This window comes from Cydia splendana, chromosome 24, assembly GCF_910591565.1.
Source record: "Cydia splendana chromosome 24, ilCydSple1.2, whole genome shotgun sequence".
Taxonomy (NCBI): Eukaryota; Metazoa; Arthropoda; class Insecta; order Lepidoptera; family Tortricidae; genus Cydia; species Cydia splendana.
The window spans coordinates 5,441,628-5,464,563 of NC_085983.1; the positions used below are offsets into that span (position 1 = coordinate 5,441,628).

General features: G+C 42.4%; 1 protein-coding gene across 1 annotated transcript; it reads right to left on the reverse strand.

The window, feature by feature from the left end:
• Positions 1 to 1,010: 1,010 nt before the first annotated feature.
• On the reverse strand, positions 1,011 to 18,265 carry LOC134802493 (prion-like-(Q/N-rich) domain-bearing protein 25). Its single transcript, XM_063775172.1, has 14 exons — positions 18,171 to 18,265; positions 17,043 to 17,189; positions 16,152 to 16,244; positions 13,145 to 13,348; positions 11,972 to 12,073; positions 11,518 to 11,736; positions 10,719 to 10,838; positions 10,182 to 10,346; positions 8,361 to 8,507; positions 5,386 to 5,505; positions 4,272 to 4,400; positions 3,464 to 3,604; positions 2,164 to 2,292; positions 1,011 to 1,118 (listed from the first exon to the last, which is right to left on the reverse strand). The coding sequence occupies exons 1-14, from the start codon at positions 18,199 to 18,201 to the stop codon at positions 1,048 to 1,050; spliced, it is 1,818 nt and encodes a 605-aa protein (XP_063631242.1). The 5' UTR covers positions 18,202 to 18,265; the 3' UTR covers positions 1,011 to 1,047.
• Positions 18,266 to 22,936: the final 4,671 nt, after the last annotated feature.

Below are 22,936 nucleotides of genomic sequence, written 5' to 3' on the forward strand. Positions count from 1 at the left end.
CACTTTTACAGCGTGCTGTACCTCGTCATCTGTTTAAAACAAACATGTCCACAATAACACGTCATCAACATCAAATTACTATAAAAATGTGACGTTTATAATAATACTATCTCACTTTGTTCTGTTTATTTATTTATTTAAACTTTATTGCACATAAAATTACAAGTACCTTAGTATTACGCGTACGTATTAGTAGGCGGACTTAATGCCTTAAGGCATTCTTTACCAGTCAACCACTGGGCCAAAAAGAGACGGTTGTTAGATTCTGTTCAAGTCGGTAAAACATAGGAGTAATTCTGTGACTGCAGCACATACCTATATTAGTTTAGACTGTTAGAGTTTAGACGGACAACAAGTCTCTTTTATTTACCTATGTCACCGAAGAGCTGGCAGCTTTCTCGCACAACGTATTAGCATTGCAATACAGCGGGGAAATGCTGCCAGCGTCCTCGGCACCATGCCAAAGGGGCCCAATTTTTTAGACGTATTTTAATTTTATTTAGTTTTAGTTTTTAGTTTTAATTTCGTTTTATTTTATAGATAAGTTAGTTTATTTTTCTTTTTATTGTAATTGTATCCACCATCTACCTGAAATAAACTCTATAAAGTTAATGTAAAAGTGATGTTTAAAGTAGGTACAAGTAGTTTGTTATGTTATGAATTATGACTCAGGCTTACTTAGATACTTTAAAAAACAATAGAATAAATATTTACGGTGGTGGCCTAACGGTAAGAGCGTGACTCTTAATCCGGAGGTCGCGGGTTCAAACCCCGGCTCGTACCAATGAGTTTTTCGGAACTTATATACGAAATATTATTTGATATTTACCAGTTGCTTTTCGGTCAAGGAAATACCGCGAGGAAACCGGACTAATCCCAATAAGGCCTAGTTTCCCCTCTGGGATGGAATGGAAAACTAGTGCCAACGTCAATTCTTGGGATTAGTTGTCAAGCGGACAAGCATGAGCCGTGGAAAAATGCCGGGATAACGCGAGGAAGGAGATCTAGGGAAATGTAAACAATAATGCTATTTAATATAAATAATGTTTATGAGAATAAATATGACAATAGTGTTATCATAATGACGCTGCTGCTCGTCAAAATGGCCGCCGATGATCCTGAAACAACATTGAAATGTTAATTAAAATCATAAAAAAATGGGTTTCAAGAACTCCGTATTTATTTTTATTAGAAACAAAATTATTCAGTAAGGTTTACAATAAAATCTGCCATAAATATGTTGAAATACAACAGGTAAATTAAGGTATTAGATTTTTTTTGATTGTAGGTAGGAAATCATTTGACCACAATCTCACCTGATAGAAAGTGCCGATGTGGCCTAGGATGGAGCATGCCTTTGCCTACCTAAAACACGTCTATTCACCCTCGATTTCAAAATGTTATAGTGGGCTGGGAATAGATTAGCAGGTTCTATTCTAGATTAGGAAGAAATCTCATAACTTTTTGATCCGGCCAGACCTCCACTTACGTATTTTATGGATGGCTCTTCGCGGGCTGAACTAGTACACTCGTGGGCCATATTTGATCCGCGGGATATAGTTTGGAGAGCCCTGTTATAATGATTCTTACTGCTCGTAACAGACAGACAGTGAGATACACATTAAAAGCCTGTTACAACAATGAATATATCGGTCTCTACATACTCTGTCCCTCAGCTCGCCAATGTGAATGAACGATACTACACGTGTGTTAAGAACTGTTCGTAACACTGACAGACAGTGAGAGAGAGAGAGAGCTACACACATTTAGAGCTCATTTAGACGGTGCGAGAACTCACATGCGAGTTTCATTACATTGCGTTATTTGATCGGTCGGCTGAATTGATTGAACCTCAATGGTCCGCAATGTAACTAAAATCGTATGCGAGTTCACGCGCCTTCTAAATGAGTCCTTAAATCCTGATACAACAAAGAATATATCGGCCTCTATATACTCTGTTCATAAATCATTTATTTTTGTGATAAACTTAGTATACATACAAAAGTAACATGATAGGTTTAAGACATACATAATTACATATTGTTTACCACGTAATGGGCTCGCCTCAGCATAATGCTGACCCGAGAGTCGGCGCTGATCTTCCGGCGAGTCCATTTTGTTCCTCAGCTCGCCAATGTGAATGAATGAATGAATGATACTTACTGCACGTGTGTTGCTCCTCGGAATACGGGTACTCGAAGTCGCATTGACACAGTCCATTCCTGCACACCACCCTGTCTGTTATCTCGCCGAGGAAGCACTGGCTACTGCGGGAACACGTCTCGAATAGGCCTGTAAAATATTTATAGTTTTATGAATAAATAAAATTATAAATAATAATTTATTTTTTATAAATATTTTAGTTCGTCGAGACACTAGGTCCGCGGGGTAGGGGGCTCCACAAGACGCTCAGCAAACGTCTAAGGGAGGCCACAGGTGACCCTCGCGCAGGCAGCTTTCTCGCACAAAGATTGGCCATAGCAATCCAGCGCGGGAACGCTGCCTGCGTGATGGGCGCTACCAAGGGCGCAAAATTTTGATTGGTATTTTTAATTTTTAGCTTTAGTTATCTTAATTGTAGTTAATTTTAGTTTTATATTCATTTTCTTACTTACTGTTTTATCTTGTGACATGAATAATTAATGATTCTACCGTGTCGTTTCTTGCATTACATGCTTGTTGGAAAGCAGGTAACGTTCACGTTAGCAGAGGATAAATATTTAGACTATAGACATTATTTATGTAGCAGCACAAACTGCAGGCTATTGATTATTAACGGAAGGTTATCTTACCAGTGACAGGCCAACATCCGCCATCTTTGTAATGGAAGTTGGGACCACAGAGGCAGGCGCCGTTCAGGCAGACCGCGTTGGGACCGAGGGTGTCGAAGCACTGAGCGTCCACGGTGCAGTTAGCGTCGTAGTCGGGAACTGAAGACTACTAACGGAAGGTTATCTTACCAGTGACAGGCCAACAGCCGCCATCTCTGTAGTGGAAGTTGGGGCCACAGAGGCAGGCGCCGTTCAGGCAGGCCGCGTTAGGACCGAGGGTATCGAAGCACTGAACATCCACGGTTCAGTTAGCGTCGTAGCCGGAAACTGAAGACTATTGACGGAAGGTTATCTTACCAGTGACAGGCCAACAGCCGCCATCTCTGTAGTGGAAGTTGGGACCACAGAGGCAGGCGCCGTTCAGGCAGGCCGCGTTAGGACCGAGAGTATCGAAGCACTGAACGTCCACGGTGCAGTTAGCGTCGTAGCCGGAAACTGAAGACTATTGACGGAAGGTTATCTTACCAGTGACAGGCCAACAGCTGCCATCTCTGTAGTGGAAGTTGGGACCACAAAGGCAGGCGCCGTTCAGGCAGACCGCGTTAGAGCGAGGGTGTCGAAGCGCTGAGCGTTTACGGTGCAGTTAGCGTCGTAGCCGGAAACTGAAGACTATTGACGGAAGGTTATCTTACCAGTGACAGGCCAACAGCTGCCATCTCTGTAGTGGAAGTTGGGACCACAGAGGCAGGCGCCGTTCAGGCAGACCGCGTTAGGACCGAGGGTGTCGAAGCACTGAGCGTTTACGGTGCAGTTTGCGTTGTAGCCGGAGGAGACTGTTGAAGGAGAAAAATTTGGTTATTTTTACTGAATGATTGATTATAACATTTTGGTATAATGTAGGTATATAAAGCAACCCCCTTATAGATAAAACTTTACATGCCTTTGTGTTTTATCCCTTTCTTACGAATGCATAATAAGTCAAAATTACAGATTAAAAGAGACCGTGTAAGAGAAATTGGTCATCGTTTGCTGTCAATTATTCTACTTCGACGATTTCCAATCAAATATTAAGTGCTAAAATAATTAAAGTATACTTTAAGTCCCGCCGAATCTCTTAGTCACGTATTTTTTCAGAGGCGTAGGGTTACACCGGCGGTAATGTTTCTTTTCATCCATAATCTGTTTATATAATTTGAAAAAAAAATCTAACTTTCGATTTACCTATAATTTTTGGTGAATTCTCAATGCAACATGAGACTCCGGTGCCGTTAAAAGATGTAATCGTCTTTCGGTAGATGTCGCTTTACGCCACCCCAAAAGCATGTATATATAAGGGAAGGAATGGAAAGATTTGCGAGGTTCTGGAAGGTTCTAAATTGGTTAAGAGCAAACGCACGGATTGCGGAGGTTGCGGTTTCAAGTCCTGCCGGAAGCGTAACTTTTTCCATTTTTTCCTTTAATATAAAATTTATAATTTTTGGCACAATGGTAATCACTTACTCTCCCAGCACTCGTCGCTATACTCGACGTACTCTGCTGTACACTGGCAGGTCATTCCACTGTTGCCAGCCACGCACGCCGTATTGTTGATGACACAGTCGAGGTCTTCCAAACAGGTACCACCGATAACTGAAAAAAATAAAATTTTACATAATCGCATCATCAAATGAAAATGAAAATAAGGCTAACCTAATAAAATAGTACTGAACTTAGTATTTGGCTCACAGCAACTTCCTGATCTGATGGCCAAGCCAAGATGCCATTCGTGTGCGCCGAAGCGAACGAAACAGTAATGTTTCTCTATCACTCTTCCATATTAGTGGGACAGAGAGGCATTAGCGTTTCGTTCGCTACGGCGCACACGATTGGTATTGGCTAGGCCCTGTGATGTCACATCATCTTCGCAGACTATGATCATGGTCCCATTGTCCCATGTCTCCCAAATAACGATAAAATTTGAATTATTGAGAAATATCCAAAAATTAAAACAATCATAATAAATACAATTAGAAGTATTAGAACAAATTAAATTATTTTCAGAAAATATTTTAATTTGTTTTTATTTCAAGTTCTGTTCTACCTTAGGGATGGCCAGGGGGCGCCATAAGCCTTCAGTAAGAAGTGCATATACTTGGAAAAATTCGACCTATGCCGCTGTAGCCCGGTGGTCGAATGGCACAGGCACCTGCCGCGATAGCAGAGGACGCTGGTTCGATTTCAGCCTGGGGCACTGGAGGCCTTGGTCACTTTTTCTTAGTATATGATATTTATGTATTTCAGTTTATAATCATAATTAATTACCATAAATCATAATGACGACCGGTCTGGTCTAGTGGATAGTGACCCTGTCTGCTAAGCCGATGGTCCTGGGTTCGAATCCCAGTAAGGGCATTTATTTGTGTGATGAACTATAATATTTGTTCCTGAGTCATGGTTGTTTTCTATGTATATAAGTATGTATTTATCTATACAAGTATGTATATCGTCGCCTAGTACCCATAGTACAAGCTTTGCTTAGTTTGGGGCTAGGTTTGATCTGTGTAAGATGTCCCCTAATATTTATTTATTATTTATTATTTATTATAAAATAATTCCAAAAGAGTATGGAACTTACTTGGAGCACAGAAATCATCAAGTTCTTGGTACCCGTTGTCGCAAGAACAGCGTCCTGCCTCGCAGACAGTGTTGGGTGTCCCTGTGCACTCTTGTGTCGTCTGGCACGAGTCTCCCAGCTCTAGTAAAAAAAAGTTTTAATGTATGAGTACCCAATACATATGTGAGGAGTCTACAGATAATTGCTTTTAGCCAGAATGCCGGTGTCTTGGTGGACATTATCATGATATTCATAATCAGTTACGTGGATAGTCTTTGTACCCAGTGGCGTAGCTAGGGGGGGGCGGCGGGGGCGGCCCGCCCCGGGTGTCACCCATTTGGGGGGTGACACCCGACCGTGAACATCAGTAGTGCCATCTATAAAAATTCGTAAAACTGTGGCAGATTGCACAACCGCCATTAAGGAAATAATATACAACATGCCCACGAGGAACCCGAGAGATTTTGACAGAATATTCCTGATCATATTTAAAGACTAAAATGTCCTATAAACTGTTTTGGAATTCGCCTAGTTTCATAGTCCAGTAGCACCAGCATAGCAATGTACAAATTGCAGAACATTCCCAAAAAGCGGAAACGTTCTCGAGAATGTTCTCAGAACGTGGAAATTATTGTTCCGCCATCTTGGACTTTTTCCAAAAAAACTTTTTTTTTGACATAGGAATCTAGAGGCCTCTATCTCCCGCCATGCCAAATCTCAGCGCGCTCGCACCAACTTGAAAAAAATTAAAAAAAAAAGTCGGCCATTTTTTTTTTAATGCAGTTTGTTTTGTCTCGGGGCCCTCTATGACATTTGGGCTGTAACCGCGAAAATCGAAGTACGCAAATTGCGGGGATTTTTCTCTGTCACTCTAATTACGCCTTCATTGGAGTAAAAGATAAAGATCCCCGCAATTTGCGAATTTCGATTTTCGCGGTAGCCGCTTTGGTCGAGCACCCCCCACCTATCACGCACCGTTTAAAAGTTGCCATACAAAATAAAAGTGGCCAGTTTTCCCGCAATTGTTGCATTTATCCATAAAAACAATTTTTGATAGGTGTTTAGGGGATCCCGAGATTCCGTGGCCAAAATTTCAGCGCGCTAGTGCAAACTTGAAAAAATTAAAAAAAAAGTCGGCCATATTGAAAAACAAACATGGCGGCGTCAATATGACATTTGGTCGAGCACCCCCCACCTAGGTCTGACCGTTTGGCCGGGCCGTCATACATTTTTCTGACCGGAAGCGGTAGACCAAAAGTCGGAATTTTCTGGGGGTAAGGATACTACACCTAAACTATCGTGAATATTCATGGTATAAACTACGATAAATAAATAAATTCTCGTTCTCGAGAACATTCTCAGAAGTTACCGAGAAATTCTCATGTGGAAAGTTTCGCAACTTTGGAAAGTTTTTTTAAATTATGTGATTATTTCTGTAATTGACAAAAAAAAAAGTTAAAATTATTTTTGGGTGACAGTTTTACAAATTATAGCATTTACATTTTATGTACAAAAAATCGAAAAACGAGAAATTCTCATGTGGAAAGTTTCGCAAATTTGGAAAGTTTTTTTTTAATTGTGATTTTTTCTGTAATTGACAAAAAAAAGTAAAAAATATTTTTGGGTGTCAGTTTTACAAATTATAGCATTTACATTTTATGTACAAAAAATCGAAAAACAATTTTATTTTGGCGAAATTGACGTAAACTCTTTTAGTATTTTTTCCTTATTTTGGCCTCAGAGATGCATGGTTAAAATCTCTCGGGGTTCCTGGTATGTAACAATAATATGTTGGTGCCTCGTAGGTTTTTTTATTCAGAAAGTTTTTTTTTAATTATGTGATTATTTCTGTAATGGAGAAGCTATGTCACTATTTCTAATTGGGTGACTCTGGACTATTTGAAATTCATTGTGAAATGGGATTTTACAGAATCTCTTTGAAATCGCGCACTTGGCAAAAAAAGTTTTTTTTTTTTAACGTAAATTATTTGTATATCTTTCACGGGACAATGATGACTCGGACTTTTGGGAGGCGTGCGCGGAGCCCAGGCCAACATGTAGACCCTTATGACACTTATGAAATGTGGGTTACACCGAGCGGATGCTGTCCTTGCCCGTGTCATAGAACGCGCGCAGAGGCAACACCCGCCAGGGTGTGGACTATTGAGAGTTCATGGAATCTAAAATGAAAGCGATGGAGTAAATTGTGAGCTATGGAATATTAAACGTAATTTTATAATTGTAAAATATTAAACATATTTTACAATTTTGATTGAATTTTGGGGTGACACCCACAATTTCCGCCCCGGGTGCCACCCATGCTAGCTACGCCACTGTTTGTACCACCATAGTCTACATAGTTTAGACATCCATAAAAAACCGGCCAAGTGCGAGTCGGACTCGCGCACGAAGGGTTCCGTCCCATTACACAAAAACGGCAAAAAATCACCTTTTGTTGTATGGCAGGCCCACTTAAATATTTATTATATTCTGTTTTGTCCGGTTTTTACCCTTTGGGTATTACGGAGCTCTAAAAATACCAAAAAACGGCAATTAATTGACTACGTTGAAACTAACTGGCACAGTCGGGTAGGATTAGCAATGTGCATGTTGCAGAGCACTCGCAAAATTACCGCAATTTCTGGAAACTTTGCAAATTCCTCTACTAATTTAGGTATCTACAGTCCGTATCTTTAGCAATTTCTACATTTTCGGGTAGTTATAACATTTATTGATTAACCAACCAAACACAAAACCGCCTGGATCAGTCTCTGAACGACCTGACTTTAACCTACATTATTTGATCATGTAATGTTTTCATCTACCCTCAACTGGCCATTTGAGAAGCCCTTTGAGGGTAGATTTTGTTTACATTTATTTAAATACCTAAAGATACAGAGTATAACTGCCAAATTACATCAGGCGATTGAACCTTTCTGTATATTAGGAACACATTCCATACTTTCGCCATTTAAGCTGTTGTATCAAATTCTTACCAAGCCCGCTGGATAGACACAGTCCTTCAGAAGCGACGAGGCCGTCAGGGCAAGCGCAGTACCCTTCACCGTCCTCGTTCAAAGCGCACTGGATCTCAAGCTCTCCTGCCAAGCAGTCGCTGTCAACTTGGCACGCCTCGCCGACACCTGCAAGTAAGGTTGAAGTTGATGCCAAGAACACCTAAAGTCTTGAGTAATACCAACTAGGTATAAGTAAAACCAATAAAACACCTTAAACTCTGGCGTTTTGTACACGGGGTCGCGGTAGACCCGTTTGTGTAATTAAATAATATGTATAAGTAAAACCAGTTATTTCATTCCACCGCCATTATTTCATATCATATCATTCTTATATCATTGGACATTTCTTACACGGATTGACTAAGCCCCACGGTAAGCTCAAGAAGGCTTGTGTTGTGGGTACCCAGACAACGATATATATAATATATAAATACATAGAAAACAACCACGACTCAGGAACAAATATCTGTGTCATCATACATATAAATGCCCTTACCAGGATTCGAACCCGGGACCATCGGCTTCATAGGCAGGGCTTTCATTTATCAGTCTTTTAAAAATTGTCTTAACGGGGTTTTACTGTAGTATTTTATCGGTGGCAAACAAGCATAGGGCTCGCCTGAAGGTAAGCAGTCACCGTAACCTATGGACTTCTGCAACTCCAAAGGTGTTACATGAGCGTTACTGTGCCTTTAAAAAACCTGTACAATCCTTAGGCTAAACTGATTTCGTTGTAAAAGCCGTTTCTCTTGTATTAAGCGTATCTCGTAGGAGTAGGATGCCTGCTCCAAGTCGCACTCGCAGGAGCGGAGCCCCCACTGCCACGGGGCTCCATGGCTCTTATATTAGTGTCTCACCAGCGAAAAGCCTGCACATGCTGCGCTGCGCGTCCCACACAGCCTGCTCCAGGTCACACTCGCAGGAGCGGAGCCCCCACTGCCCGGGGCTCTAGGGCTCTTATATTAGTGTCTCACCAGCGAAAAGCCTGCACATGCTGCGCTGCGCGTCCCACACAGCCTGCTCCAGGTCGCACTCGCAGGAGCGGATCCCCCACTGCCCCGGGGCTCCAGGGCTCTTATATTAGTGTCTCACCAGCGAAAAGCCTGCACATGCTGCGCTGCGCGTCCCACACAGCCTGCTCCAGGTCACACTCGCAGGAGCGGAGACCCCACTGCCTCGGGGCTCCAGGGCTCTTATATTAGTGTCTCACCAGCGAAAAGCCTGCACATGCTGCGCTGCGCGTCCCACACAGCCTGTTCCAGGTCACACTCGCAGGAGCGGAGACCCCACTGCCTCGGGGCTCCACGGCTCTTATATTAGTGTCTCACCAGCGAAAAGCCTGCACATGCTGCGCTTCGCGTCCCACACAGCCTGCTCTAGGTCACACTCGCAGGAGCGGAGACCCCACTGCCACGGGGCTCCAGGGCTCTTATATTAGTGTCTCACCAGCGAAAAGCCTGCACATGCTGCATTGCGCGTCCCACACAGCCTGCTCTAGGTCACACTCGCAGGAGCGGAGCCCCCACTGCCACGGGGCTCCAGGGCTCTTATATTAGTGTCTCACCAGCGAAAAGCCTGCACATGCTGCGCTGCGCGTCCCACACAGCCTGCTCTAGGTCACACTCGCAGGAGCGGAGACCCCACTGCCAAGGGGCTCCAGGGCTCTTATATTAGTGTCTCACCAGCGAAAAGCCTGCACATGCTGCGCTGCGCGTCCCACACAACCTGCTCCAGGTCACACTCGCAGGAGCGGAGACCCCACTGCCACGGGGCTCCAAGGCTCTTATATTAGTGTCTCACCAGCGAAAAGCCTGCACATGCTGCGCTGCGCGTCCCACACAGCCTGCTCTAGGTCACACTCGCAGGAGCGGAGCCCCCACTGCCCCGGGGCTCCGCAGAATGCTGCAGCCCCGAACGTGTGGCACTGCTCGTCGAGAAAACAGAAGTCGGTGATGAGCCGGGCCACTGAAAAATAAATCAATAAATATTATAGGACAATTTTACACAGATCGGCCTAGTCTCATTGTAAGCTCAATAAGGCTTGTGTTGTGGGTACTATAGTCTGTATCTTTAGGTACTTAAATAAAAGTAAACGAATAATTTGTACATTTTCGGGTAGTTCCAACATTTATTAATTAACCAACCAATTACAAAACCACTTGGATCTGTCAATGAACGACCTGACTTTTACCAACATTATTTGATCATGTAATGTTTTCATCTACCCTCAACTGGTTTAAGAAGCCATTTGAGGGTAGATTTTGTTTACTCTTTTCTAAAGTATATTTATTTTTTTTAACTTTTGACAGTTGCCAACCCCATTTAGATCCCACTTACCTTTGAGGCAGTCTCTCATGTTCTCGTCGAAGAAGAAGTTGGCAGGGCAGGTGCAGACCCCGTCTTCAACCACGGTCAGCAGCCCGACGCATTGCTCTTCGGTTGAAGGGGAGCCCAGTTCTAAAATATAAGGAAACTATTTTTGTATGGTATTTTTTAGACACTTGCGCGTGTTTCGTAACCTAACCCCTTATTCATAAATGCGCTAGAAACCTCAATTAGCTCAATAATCGTCTGTATTTATCTGTCATTTTGACTTATGTATTTGTAAGAAAGGGATAAAATATAATTTAACTAAATCAGGCCCGTAAAGTTTTATGAATAAGGGGGTAAGATTTTACGGTATTTTTTAGACACTCGCGCGTGTTTCAGAAAGCCTAACCTCATAAACGCGCTACAAATCGCAATTAGCTAATAATCGTTTGTCCTTATCTGTCATTTTGACTTATGTATTTGTAAGAAAGGGATAAAACATAATTTAACTAAATCAGGTCCGTAAAGTTTTATGAATAAGGGGGTACGTCTCCATTTTCAAGCACTAACAGTTCATGAGTAGCGTTTATATGATGGCGAGTTAAGAGACTAGTGGTCCACGAAAGGTTTATGCATAAAGGATTTAATTGGCGCTTTTATACCTATTTTATCGTTGTAATAGCAACGGTACGACAACGATATCATTCATGTTGGAAAAATGGCAGTCCAAGAACTCTTTTACGGGTATGTCCGGACTTTGTCAGGATATTCCAAATTTTCATATGACTACCCTAAAACTGACTAAGAATAGTAAGAATAGACTTACCAGCTAAACAAGCGCTTCCATCTTCACTACTATAGTACCCAAGTGGGCAGATACATAGTCCCCAGCTGGAACACTCGAAAGGCGCGGGACAAGGACTGGTAGCGCTGCACGCAGCGCCATTTTCTCGCGTTATATTCGTGGCCGCCATCTTTGTCGACGCCATTTTGAGAGTCGCGTTGTGAGCAATACGAGTGGCTGCCTCTGAATCTTCTGAACTCTCTGAAATTTAATGCACCATCGGCATACTACTAAAACAAAACTAGCAAAATGTTTATTCCAAAAATTAACTGTTAAATTCATTTCATGGTGGCAATCATTTCATAAAATGATCGGTTGGCCACACCATGAAAAAATCAAAAACTTAACCATATCATGATGAATTCTAAAATGGCATTTTATGAAACGATCTAAATCTATGATCTAGCCACGACATATATACAATACCAATACCTACCGTCAGGGTCGATAGTGGTGTCGTAGCAGACGAACTCGCGGTCGCGGCACGCGCCGTGCTCGAACTGACAGTCTTCGTCTAGCACGCAGCCTCCACCCACAGCTGGAAAAATATTGAGTCACTGTTGCATTCGTGATACAGCTTTTACTGCACCCCAAAGATAAGTAAATAAGAGGGTGTGGGGATCACGATGCCGCGATGAGAGCTCATGAAAAAAAAAACGCTGGTTTGCCAGGACACAGACAGGTCCAAATGCTGAAAGTGTCTCTGATGATACTCTTCCTCATCACGGAAGCCATTTCCGCGGGGGCCACCTTATTGATGAAACGGTGAGGCCTTATATCGAGGATCGAGCAGGGAATGCAGAATTTTGCACCAATATCACATCTTTTCTGCTGCATCTTGTTGCTCTGAATGTCGAGGATACAGAAAACAGAGCAGTAGAATTCTCACCATACTTTTCTAATTTTTAAAACATTTATTTACATACAATATATATACAGTGGTACTACTAAACGAAATTAATAACTAGCTTAAATCTAAAATAGGCCCTTGAGGCATTGTACCAAGGATGCTGGCGGCATTTCCTCGCTGTATCGCAATGCTGATACGTTGTGCGAGGTAGCCGCCAGCTCTTCGGTCACCAGTTACGTCAACCAGACGCTTCGCGATTTCTGCGAACAACTTATGCGCGCTGGGACCCCATGGACCTAGAGTTTCAACACCAAATGGTACAAAATGGTACTCTCTACCGAGGCTCTTATATTTGTTACGTTTTAGAATTTCGGCGCTTTCCGCCGCTCCGCCCGCTTTTACAGTAGTCCGTTGGAGGTGGGACGGTGCCAATGTGTCTACGCAGGTAGCATCCCACACCAACATCCGTCCCAAGCTCCAAGGAACGTAAGAGTCGGGCGTAGCCCGACGTACGAGGCTCGCTGTACGCGTTCGAAAACCGGGCGCCTTCGGCCTCTTTTCTAATTAGTTCATGAATTATGACTTACCTGTTGCAATCTTCCTACTTTCTTCCCTCTGTCGACTATAGTTATCCTTCAGCACACTGTCAAATACCATCGCAGACCTAAAGGGATCTCTGACGACGCATATTTACTCGCATCTCAGTATAAGGATTCTAGCCTTGTCTGACCACCATCTTAAGTTGTTCAAGAAGCATACCTGTAGCAATCTTCCTGCACTCTCCTCTCTGTCGGCTATAGTATCCCTCAGCGCACTGACAGGTGCCGTCGCAGACCATGCTGAAGGGATCTCTGATGGCCCCCATGCACTGCTCATGAGTGGAGCAGGGCTGACCCATCTCGGTGGAACGCCAGCAGCGGCCATGGAAGTAGTGGTGGCCGGGTTGGCAGGAGCAACTGCCAGCTGGGGAGGAATAACGAATATAAGCGCCACTTGCACCATTCAACTAACCCGGGGTTACCCGATTAAACCCGGAGTTACCATGGTTACCAGTACAATTTGAGACTGAATTTACGGTTTAACTGCTTTATCCTCAGGTTAGTGGGATGGTGCAAGTGAAGGGTTTTACATTTCACTAGACTTATATCGACCGGGATATGGACCGTGATAACCTTTTGTATTGTTGTTTTGTGTTGTTGTTGTTCTTTATCCCGGTCGAAATAAGTCTAGTGAAACTAGTCGTGAATCATTCAAAACTGTTATTGGTTTTACATTTGATTAGAAGCTTGGCTGAAGTTGGCTTAAAAGCAAGTGGTAAGCACTAAGCAGTCCCGTGCATGGGTCCATGTAAATACCTATCTATATCCTGTCAAGATGTTAAAGGCCTGATAATGATGATAATCGGGTAGAGACCGGACCCATTTGTTCCTCATAAAAATAGAATAGATTGACACCATAAAAAATAATCTCGTCAGAGTATTGATCAAAAACAATAAGTTCAAAAACTAAAACTTCCTTCCTTTGAATATCTCTGTAAATATATAAAAAAATGATAACTCTTATAATTTTCCTATATGATAATTTCAGATAAGAATTCTATCTTGTTTCATACTTTTTAGAGCGCGATTTGCAGTAGTCGGGTTTTAGTTTTTGAACTTATTTTTTATTTAATTAATTTTGGGGTCAGGATTTCGTTACTTACAATAATATTTGAAGTCACCTTCGGCGCCTGGCTTTGGAACGCGTACAGCGAGCCTCGTACGTCGGGCTACGCGCGACTCTTTTAGTATGAGGGCGCCGAAGGAGCCCGGCTTTGGAACGCGTACATCGTGCTTCGTACGTCGGGCTACGCCCGACTCTTTTAGTATGAGGGCGCCGAAGGCGCCCGGTTTTGGAACGCGTACAGCGAGCCTCGTACGTCGGGCTACGCCCGACTCTTTTAGTATGAGGGCGCCGAAGGCGCCCGGCTTTGGAACGCGTACATCGTGCTTCGTACGTCGGGCTACGCCCGACTCTTTTAGTATGAGGGCGCCGAAGGCGCCCGGCTTTGGAACGCGTACAGCGAGCCTCGTACGTCGGGCTACGCCCGACTCTTTTAGTATGAGGGCGCCGAAGGCGCCCGGCTTTGGAACGCGTACATCGTGCTTCGTACGTCGGGCTACGCCCGACTCTTTTAGTATGAGGACGCCGAAGGCGCCCGGCTTTGGAACGCGTACAGCGAGCCTCGTACGTCGGGCTACGCCCGACTCTTTTAGTATGAGAGAGCCTGCGGCGCCCGGCTTTGGAACGCGTACATCGTGCCTCGTACGTCGGGCTACGCCCGACTCTTTTAGTATGAACTCTTATAATTGGAACGCGGATCGTGCTTCGTACGTCGGGCTACGCCCGACTCTTTTAGTATGAGGGCGCCGAAGGCGCCCGGCTTTGGAACGCGTACATCGTACTTCGTACGTCGGGCTACGCCCGACTCTTTTAGTATAAGGGCGCCGAAGGCGCCCGGCTTTGGAACGCGTACAGCGAGCCTCGTACGTCGGGCTACGCCCGACTCGTTTAGTATGAGGGCGCCGAAGGCGCCCGGCTTTGGAACGCGTACATCAGGCCTCGTACGTTGGGCTACGCCCGACTCTTTTAGTATGAGGGTGCCGAAGGCGCCCGGCTTTGGACCGCGTACAACGCGCCATGTACATCGGGCTACGCCTGACCCTTTTAGTGTCGCCTTTTGGACCGAGTCTGGTGCGTCACATAGGTACGTTTCAGTATGCTTCGCCTGACCACTGCGAATTTTAACGAGGTGAATATACTAAGATTACTAAGCAACTTTTACCATGGGACCTAACCCGATCTCGTAAAAAAATTTGCTGATCTGGACTTCTATACCTATTCACGTTATAAAATATTGCAGGTCATTTTAAAAAACACCATGTATATAGCGGCCAAACAAATTTCTTTTGAAAAATCCTTCTTGTATCGCCGTAGTCGCGTAACACGCGGATAGATGATGATGATGATGTTAGTTTTTATAATATTTTACATTGATTACGTATGTAAGTAATTATATAAGAGACTCGCACCTGCAGACAAACTGTGTAAACAGTTTTGCAGGGAACTGAATTAGATCGTAAGGTTATTTCTTGTATTAATAATAGTAATAAATAAATAATAATAAAATAGATAGAATCCAGAGCGATTGAGGATTCGTAGTTCGAATTACCTACCAGATAAATTAATGTTTTATCGGGTGCATGCAAGCAAAGCCGGGTGCAAAAGCTAACAATATGTATATATTTGAAATGTGCTAATTGAGCTCTTTCAAATGATATACAACACGTCATCATTACTTATTTTTATTTTTTTGGTTCATGACTTTATGACCTCTAGAGGGCGCCGTGTTCATTTTTTTGTGACGTCATATAGCCTATAACCAGCGGACGATTAAGACGATTCGAATGACACGTCGTCAAATTGTTTGTCAAATTTCAATGAGTACTTTAGAAGTTACGAGGGAACAGATGAACATACATACATACATACCCACAAACATACCGGTCAAAATCATAACCCTCCTTTTGCGTTGCCGTAGTCGGGTAAAAATACCCTGCCAGCGTCAGCGTTTTTACGTAGCCGAGGTATTAGAGTCCCAGACCCCTGTGTCTTTAACTAATTTATAATTTAAGAAACTAAGGCTTACGGAAGTCTGAGGATGTGAGGATTCGACATAGAAGAAGAGAAAGTGTTTAACCATTCACAATTATTAAATTCAACGGACCTGTTTGATCCTCGTTCCGTCTGCATTCGAACGTAGTGAACAGTCTCGAGCATTGGAAGTCATCGACGCAAGCCGACGTGTAGTATGGGGCATCTGGAAGTAAAATGTTCAGTCAATTGATTTTCATTTACCTAAAAGCGTTTTCACATTGTCCGATCCGATATCGGATGTCGGAAGAAAGTAAAGTGTAAGAAATATGTGTTTCTCTGTATTTATTCCTACATTTAATAAAGCATTATTACTAAAAACCTATAGACAACACAAAAAAGCCGGACTTAATGCCAATAGCACTCTCATGAAGCTGTTTTTGTCATAGGCGCCTTCGGACATCCGATATCGGAAAGGCGCTTCCGATAAATTCAGCCATGTCAGAGCCCCCCGTTAGCTGTCGGACCGAGATAATATTTGTTTGTGTGCGTGTAGTCATAATGCGTGTTGTAGTGTGCGTGACCGCTAAAGACGGCGCCCGGGCGCGCCCCCGCGGCCTGACTACACGGATGTAGGATCCTACGTCCGGTATTGGATCGGACAATGTGAAAACGCTCTAAGCGGGATGTAAAACCAGGAAAAATAATTAGAAGGAAAACAAAAGAAGATTTTTCTATTGAGCCAAGTTTTACCCCTGAGTCTTCTCTTGCAATTGTAGTCTAGTTTCCGTGGGAAATTTTCACGACTTTTGCCCTTGATTAAAACTACAATTATTCATTATACCCTCTTAAGTTAATCAGTTCTGAAATAGGAATTTCCTAAGTCAAGTAGCGGTCTTACAGCTGGTCGTGCAGAGCGTAGTGCCTGCTTACAAGCGATTTGATCATGTGCACTGTTTAAAACAGACGCAGCGCTGCACGCTCCGCTAGTCGCTCCGCTCGAGCGTCTAATCTGCTCACTTACAATCAGCGCATATCGTGCCCCCGGCCACGACCTGCTGCGAGCTGGGGCACGCGCATTGTCCTGACGAGCAGACGCTGCCCGGAAGGGCGGCTGCGCAGTCTTCGTCGATAGAACACTGCCAGATTGCCAGGGAGGGTGTGAGGAGGCCTGTAATTCAACGTCGTTTTAAAGAGTCAACTACATGCACAACAACAGCAGTCAGCACCAAAGTACCGATGTTTATAAGTCATTATAAACATCGTATTGTAGAGTAGATTTTCTGTGCGGAAAGAGAAGAGTCGTGAAATGTACTGAACCACATACATTCCACGACTCTTCTCTTTCCGAACAGACTCTAATAACATATACTAATCTATGATCATATTCTCATAAGATAGAGTTAGACCAAGATAAGTCTGCATCGTAAAAGTGCTCGAGTGGAGACCACGGACTAGCAAGCGCAGCGTAGGACGTCCACCCACAAGATTGACAGACGACCTTGTTAAGGTCGCCGGAAGACGCTGGATGCGGGTCGCTTCCAACCGGTACGTGTGGAGGTCCAAGGGGGAGGCCTATGTTCAGCAGTGGACGTCTTATGGCTGAGATGATGATGATGATGATGATGAAGTCTACACCCATTTTGATGGCACACGCAGTGCAAGTGTTACTTTAAACGTCAAACTTCCATGAAATGATGACGTATAAATAACACTTGCACTGCGTGTGCTGTCAAAATCGTGGCAGACTTATCTTGGTTTAACTCTATTTGAGTTTTCCACACTTTGTCACTGCAATACCATGCAAAGATAGCTTGGTCCATCTCTAGTGATAAAGTTGCGAGTTAAAAAAATGTATGTCAAAACTCAAAACACGCACGCAAAAAAAAAATGGTTGTCTGTAAAGTCGGTTTACGGGTGATAATATTTTGCGTGATAACGTCATAAGAAAACATTGATGAAAAATTGCCGTAATGTTACCATGGATATCTGTCCACAACGTTACCATGGAGGTCTGTCCACAACGTGACGCTTTTTCGTGCATGCTACCGGTGTTCATCGATTTATACGATGTTACGAGTATCACGTCAAAAATCTCACTCTTCGTTTTTTGCTAATCGTCAACGGCTCAACAACTACGCTTTCAACTTACATAAAATTAAATATAAATTGTTGTTCCACATTTTTAGTAATTAACACTATATATTTCACTCTTATAACATTATTTATACACTACACCACCAATCGTATCGGTCGATACAAAAAGAAATGTTGCATACCAAGTTTAATCATTAAATCATTATCTATCGATATAGATAGCGATAGATTAATTTGGCAGCTGTTTATCAAATGATGACTAATTACTTTGATTTAAATAATGGTCTTATAAATAATGAGCCAAGGCTAGATACGGATTGATTTCTCAGTTTCTCACTCTCACTTGATGGTCTCATCGGAAGATCATTGCTGGAAGCCACCAGAAACATGCTGAGATGGGGCCATTTCGGGGCACTCTAATCTTATTTTGTGTTTTCTTTTATTTATTGTCTCGTTTGTTTGTGCTACAACTAAATTCTATTCTATTCTATTTAACAAATTATGACTAAACATTTTACTAGTGGCTAGTTTTAGACCTCACAAACGACCATAGCACCGCCATTTAAAAAAAATACCAAAAATTTAATCGATAATTCATTCCATATAACTATCAAACCTGAGAACAGTCAGATATACGAAAGCATTTTTGTCCAAGTTGAAACGGAGTTCGCTACGCTCGGTCAATTAACACATAACTGCTAAGCTACGGTCGTAGCGCGACGCCGTAGCCGATAACATGGGTTTTTCCGGTATACAGCAAAAATGCTACAACGTCGATGTAGATGTGAAACACCTATGTGACATCTTGTTTTGATATTTTGAAATTCAAAATGTTAAATTAGGATTGGCCTCACTCAAGCGGATCTTTGATTAATCTTTAGGGTTCCGTAATTGTTATCGAGTGAGTCGCTAATGTATACACGCTCGTGCATGTGGGCCTTATCAGAAAGCAAAATAGTTGATTAAGTAAATTATTGATTGAGAATACCGGTGTATGTATGAGAAAGTTACTTGATTTAAGCTCAACGAAAAATAAAACCGGTCAAGTGCGAGTCGGACTCGCCCACTGAGGGTTCTGTACCATTACGCAAAAAAACGGCAAAAAATCACGTTTGTTGCATGGGAGCCCCACTTCAATATTTATTTTATTGTAGTTTTAGTATTTGTTGTTACAGCGGCAACAGAAAAACATCATCTGTAAAAATTTCAACTGTCTATAGCTATCACGGTTCATGAGTTACAGCCTGGTGACAGTCTGTCTGTTTGGACGGACAAACAGACGGACAGCGGAGACTTAGTTATAGAGTCCCGTTTTTACCCTTTGGGTACGGAACCCTAAAAACACGGTGTATTAAGGATGACTCACGCCAGACCGGGCCAAGGGCCGGGCCGGAGCTTCCGGCGCTTCGTTTTCTATGGAAAGCACCACGTGATCACCGATCAGCTGTCATAGAAAATGACACGTCGGACGCCTCGGCTCGGGCACGGCCCGGTCTGGCGTGAGTCATCCTTTATACGGAGTTTATACGTTACGTAGGCTAGGTGATTCAGTGAACCTCATTTTGTATCCGAAATAAAAGGTTAACATGATGTCTTAAATATAGTCTATATACTGCGATGTCCGCTTACTATCATTTACACCGTCGTTTTACCATAAATCGTGACTATCATGAGTATCCTGATACAAATAAAATACCTTTTAGCCTTTTATATTAGACACCTGGACCCTTATCAGGACTAGATTAGCATACAAGACTGCAGGTGTTCCGCGATAACTAAATAGGTACCTACTGGTACTGATAACATGTCACATTGCCCAATGCAGCAATAAAACTAATTACATTAATATAGATATGAAAACTTATTGTTATTCCGCGCAAGATGTTTGATATATAGGTACATAGAATTTTAATTTAAGCCAATCGTAACTAAAGCGGGATTTACATAACGAAATTAGTGGCGTGAAATTAATTTCGCGACATTAGTTTTACGGTATAACTTTTACCTACAGTTTCACGTGCAATTTAATATTTTCGAGATGTGGTGTTGGAGGAAGATGTTAAGTATACCATGGACCGCAATGAGAACAAATGAGTCCATTCTGAGAGAACTCAAAATCACCAAACGACTCTCAACAATCTGCCAGGAGAGGGCTCTTAGATTCTTTGGGCACATAATGCGGTCGCCACACCACAGCCTCGAACGTGACATCATACTGGGGAATGTTGAAGGCAAGCGCGCTATTAGAGGAAGAGCCCCTGCAAGATGGTCGGATTCCATAAAACAAGCATGTGGTTCCATGCAGAGGGCCGCCCACATAGCCCTTGTTCGCGATAAATGGAGGGACATAGTTATTGGTCACGATCCTCAGTCATGAGGGAACGACAAAGAAGAAGAACTAATTTCGTAGTGTAAATGCGACGTGAAAACTAATGTCGCGAACTTTCGCCAGCCAGCCCGGACGTGTAGCTTCGATGCTGATGGGGCCACGGCCACGGTCACTGCGATACTGTGAATTTCACGAAATCACTTTCGCATATATCGAAACTACTTTCGAGAAACTGATTTCAAAATGCATGACACTAATGTCGTAATGTAAATCCCGCTTTAGGGACCAATCACTTTAATATGTTTGCCACAAATGTTATGTTTGTCGACTGTACTTTGCCCCCTCAGGGTGCCTATTGGACTCAGGGTCAAAACTAATCCGATTTCGGTAAGTGTTCATTACGGATCGTTTTCATGAAGCGGGTACAGTCACCTGCAATAATATTTTACACAACGAAGGCCGCAAAAACATCTGACACAAGAGCCATAAAAGCGTGTCACATATTTTTGCGGCATTCGAAGAGTAACATGCTATTGCAGGTGACTGTACACTTTTAACCCTTTTGTCTATAGCGACAACATAGTTAAGATAAGACAAGATAAGATAAGATATCGTTTATTTGCGTGTTTAGTTGCCAGCATACTTTAAACAAAAACGCCTCTCTACAATAATAATTACGGTTCGAAATCGAATGACTAGAAACCTAGAAAGGAATGTCTTGAAAGGAATGTCAAATGGTTTTTAAAGGGTTAACTTTGAAAGAGTAGAGAATATCCTACTATAAAAACCTTGATATCGAAAGCTTTTCAAACATTTGCTCGTTAATTAAGAAATATGTAACAATATAATATAGTGCAAGTAGAAAGGTCACAGACCGACTCACGCATATTTGACGTCATACCTACGCCTAGTTACGTCATGGGTAATGGTATAATAATAGAACAGGCCACGAATACCACTTCAGCCTTAGCGATAGAGTAAATCACTTCGCACCCTCAAGGTGCTATAAATAAAATATTATATTCACTGTTTACCGTCACGTCGGACACTCTACTGAAATGGACAGAGAAAGGTATACTTATTACGCTACAGGGTATATATAACGGAGTATAGGATGACTCACGCTAGACCGGGCCGTGTCCGGGCCGCAGCTTCCGGCGCTTACTTTTCTATGACATAGCAGGCGATCACGTGATGCTTTCCATAGAAAACGATGGGCCGGACGGTCAGGGTTGTCAGCACCGCTGCTTTATTTATTATTTATTTTAAACTTTATTGCACAGTAAAAATTGTACAAAAGGCGAACTTAATGCCAGAAGGCATTCTCTACCAGTTAACCCTCGGGCCAAACAGAGAACAAGTCGTAACAGGTGCAAGAAAAATTAAAAGTACGGAAAATATAATATTAAGCATAAATTGTATGTTGAACAACATACTATTTCAAATATACATACTGCTATAATATACTTACTTATACATACATAAAATACTAATATACATATGTGTACATATAATACAATATATATATATGCTTTCTGGGCATCCACTGTTTAGAGTTATAGAGGAACCTCGACACGAGAGAAGAAGACGGCCCGGTCTAACGTGAGTCATACTTATACAGGATGATTCATGAGACGTGAGCAGGACTAATCCTGCACACTCAGTAACTGATAATTGATCGATCACCGTCGTATTTAGGAGAAACAACCACACTTTTTCCTATTTTTTAACTTTTTGGTGAGAGCAAATTTAATTCTCAACAATCATGGTCACCCTACAGGACCTAATTAATAAACATAAAACCTCTTTAACCGTAATGGCATTTTGATTACGAAGAAAATAAACTGTCAAACTTGAGTGAGATACGAGTTTTCAAAAGTAACCAGACCGTGATGACAGTGATGACATTCAATTTGAAACAGAATATCGGTAGTTTAGTATTCTAATTTTAGGGTGACCATGCATGTCGTAAAAAAAATTATAACTTTTTTTTTTCAACCCGACTAGAAAATTAACGTTAACCTCACTAATACTGATACGAAACAGTTGCTTATAATTAACGATATGCGCAGTGTTAGTCCTGCTCACGTCTCCTGAATCACCCTGTATAGTATTAGGTGTATGGTACGCTGTTATGTCGTCGCCCAAATCTAATGTTTAATTTGTCTTTGGTTTTTATTTGTAGTTTTTTTTTTGTTTTCTTGTATTCTTATTTTGTAGTTTCACAGTGCTTTGTTTTTACTGTAATGCTGTGTCACTTATTTGAGTAATAAATAAATAAATAAAATAAATATTGGACGGAGAAATCATCGTGGGTATGGAATGTATGGACATTGATAACCCTCAGAACGACTTTAGATTTACAGAGCCGCATGAAAATGAACAAAAAAAAACATACAACCGAATTCATAACCTCCTCCTTTTGACTTCAGTGTTCGCGGTAGGCCCTCAAATGCCACGAGAAGTTTCGTGACTAGACTCGGACCAAGCTT

What these genes read in the sequence shown, in the direction of transcription:
- LOC134802493 (XM_063775172.1), bottom strand. Translation starts at nt 18,201, where the DNA reads ATGTGGAACAACAATTTATATTTAATTTTAT. An exon ending in GGGCACGATATGCGCTGATT is followed by an intron (nt 16,245 to 17,042) that starts GTAAGTGAGCAG and finishes TTTTACTTCCAG; the next exon opens with ATGCCCCATACTACACGTCG. An exon ending in TAGCGACGAGTGCTGGGAGA is followed by an intron (nt 3,605 to 4,271) that starts GTAAGTGATTAC and finishes CTCCTTCAACAG; the next exon opens with TCTCCTCCGGCTACAACGCA.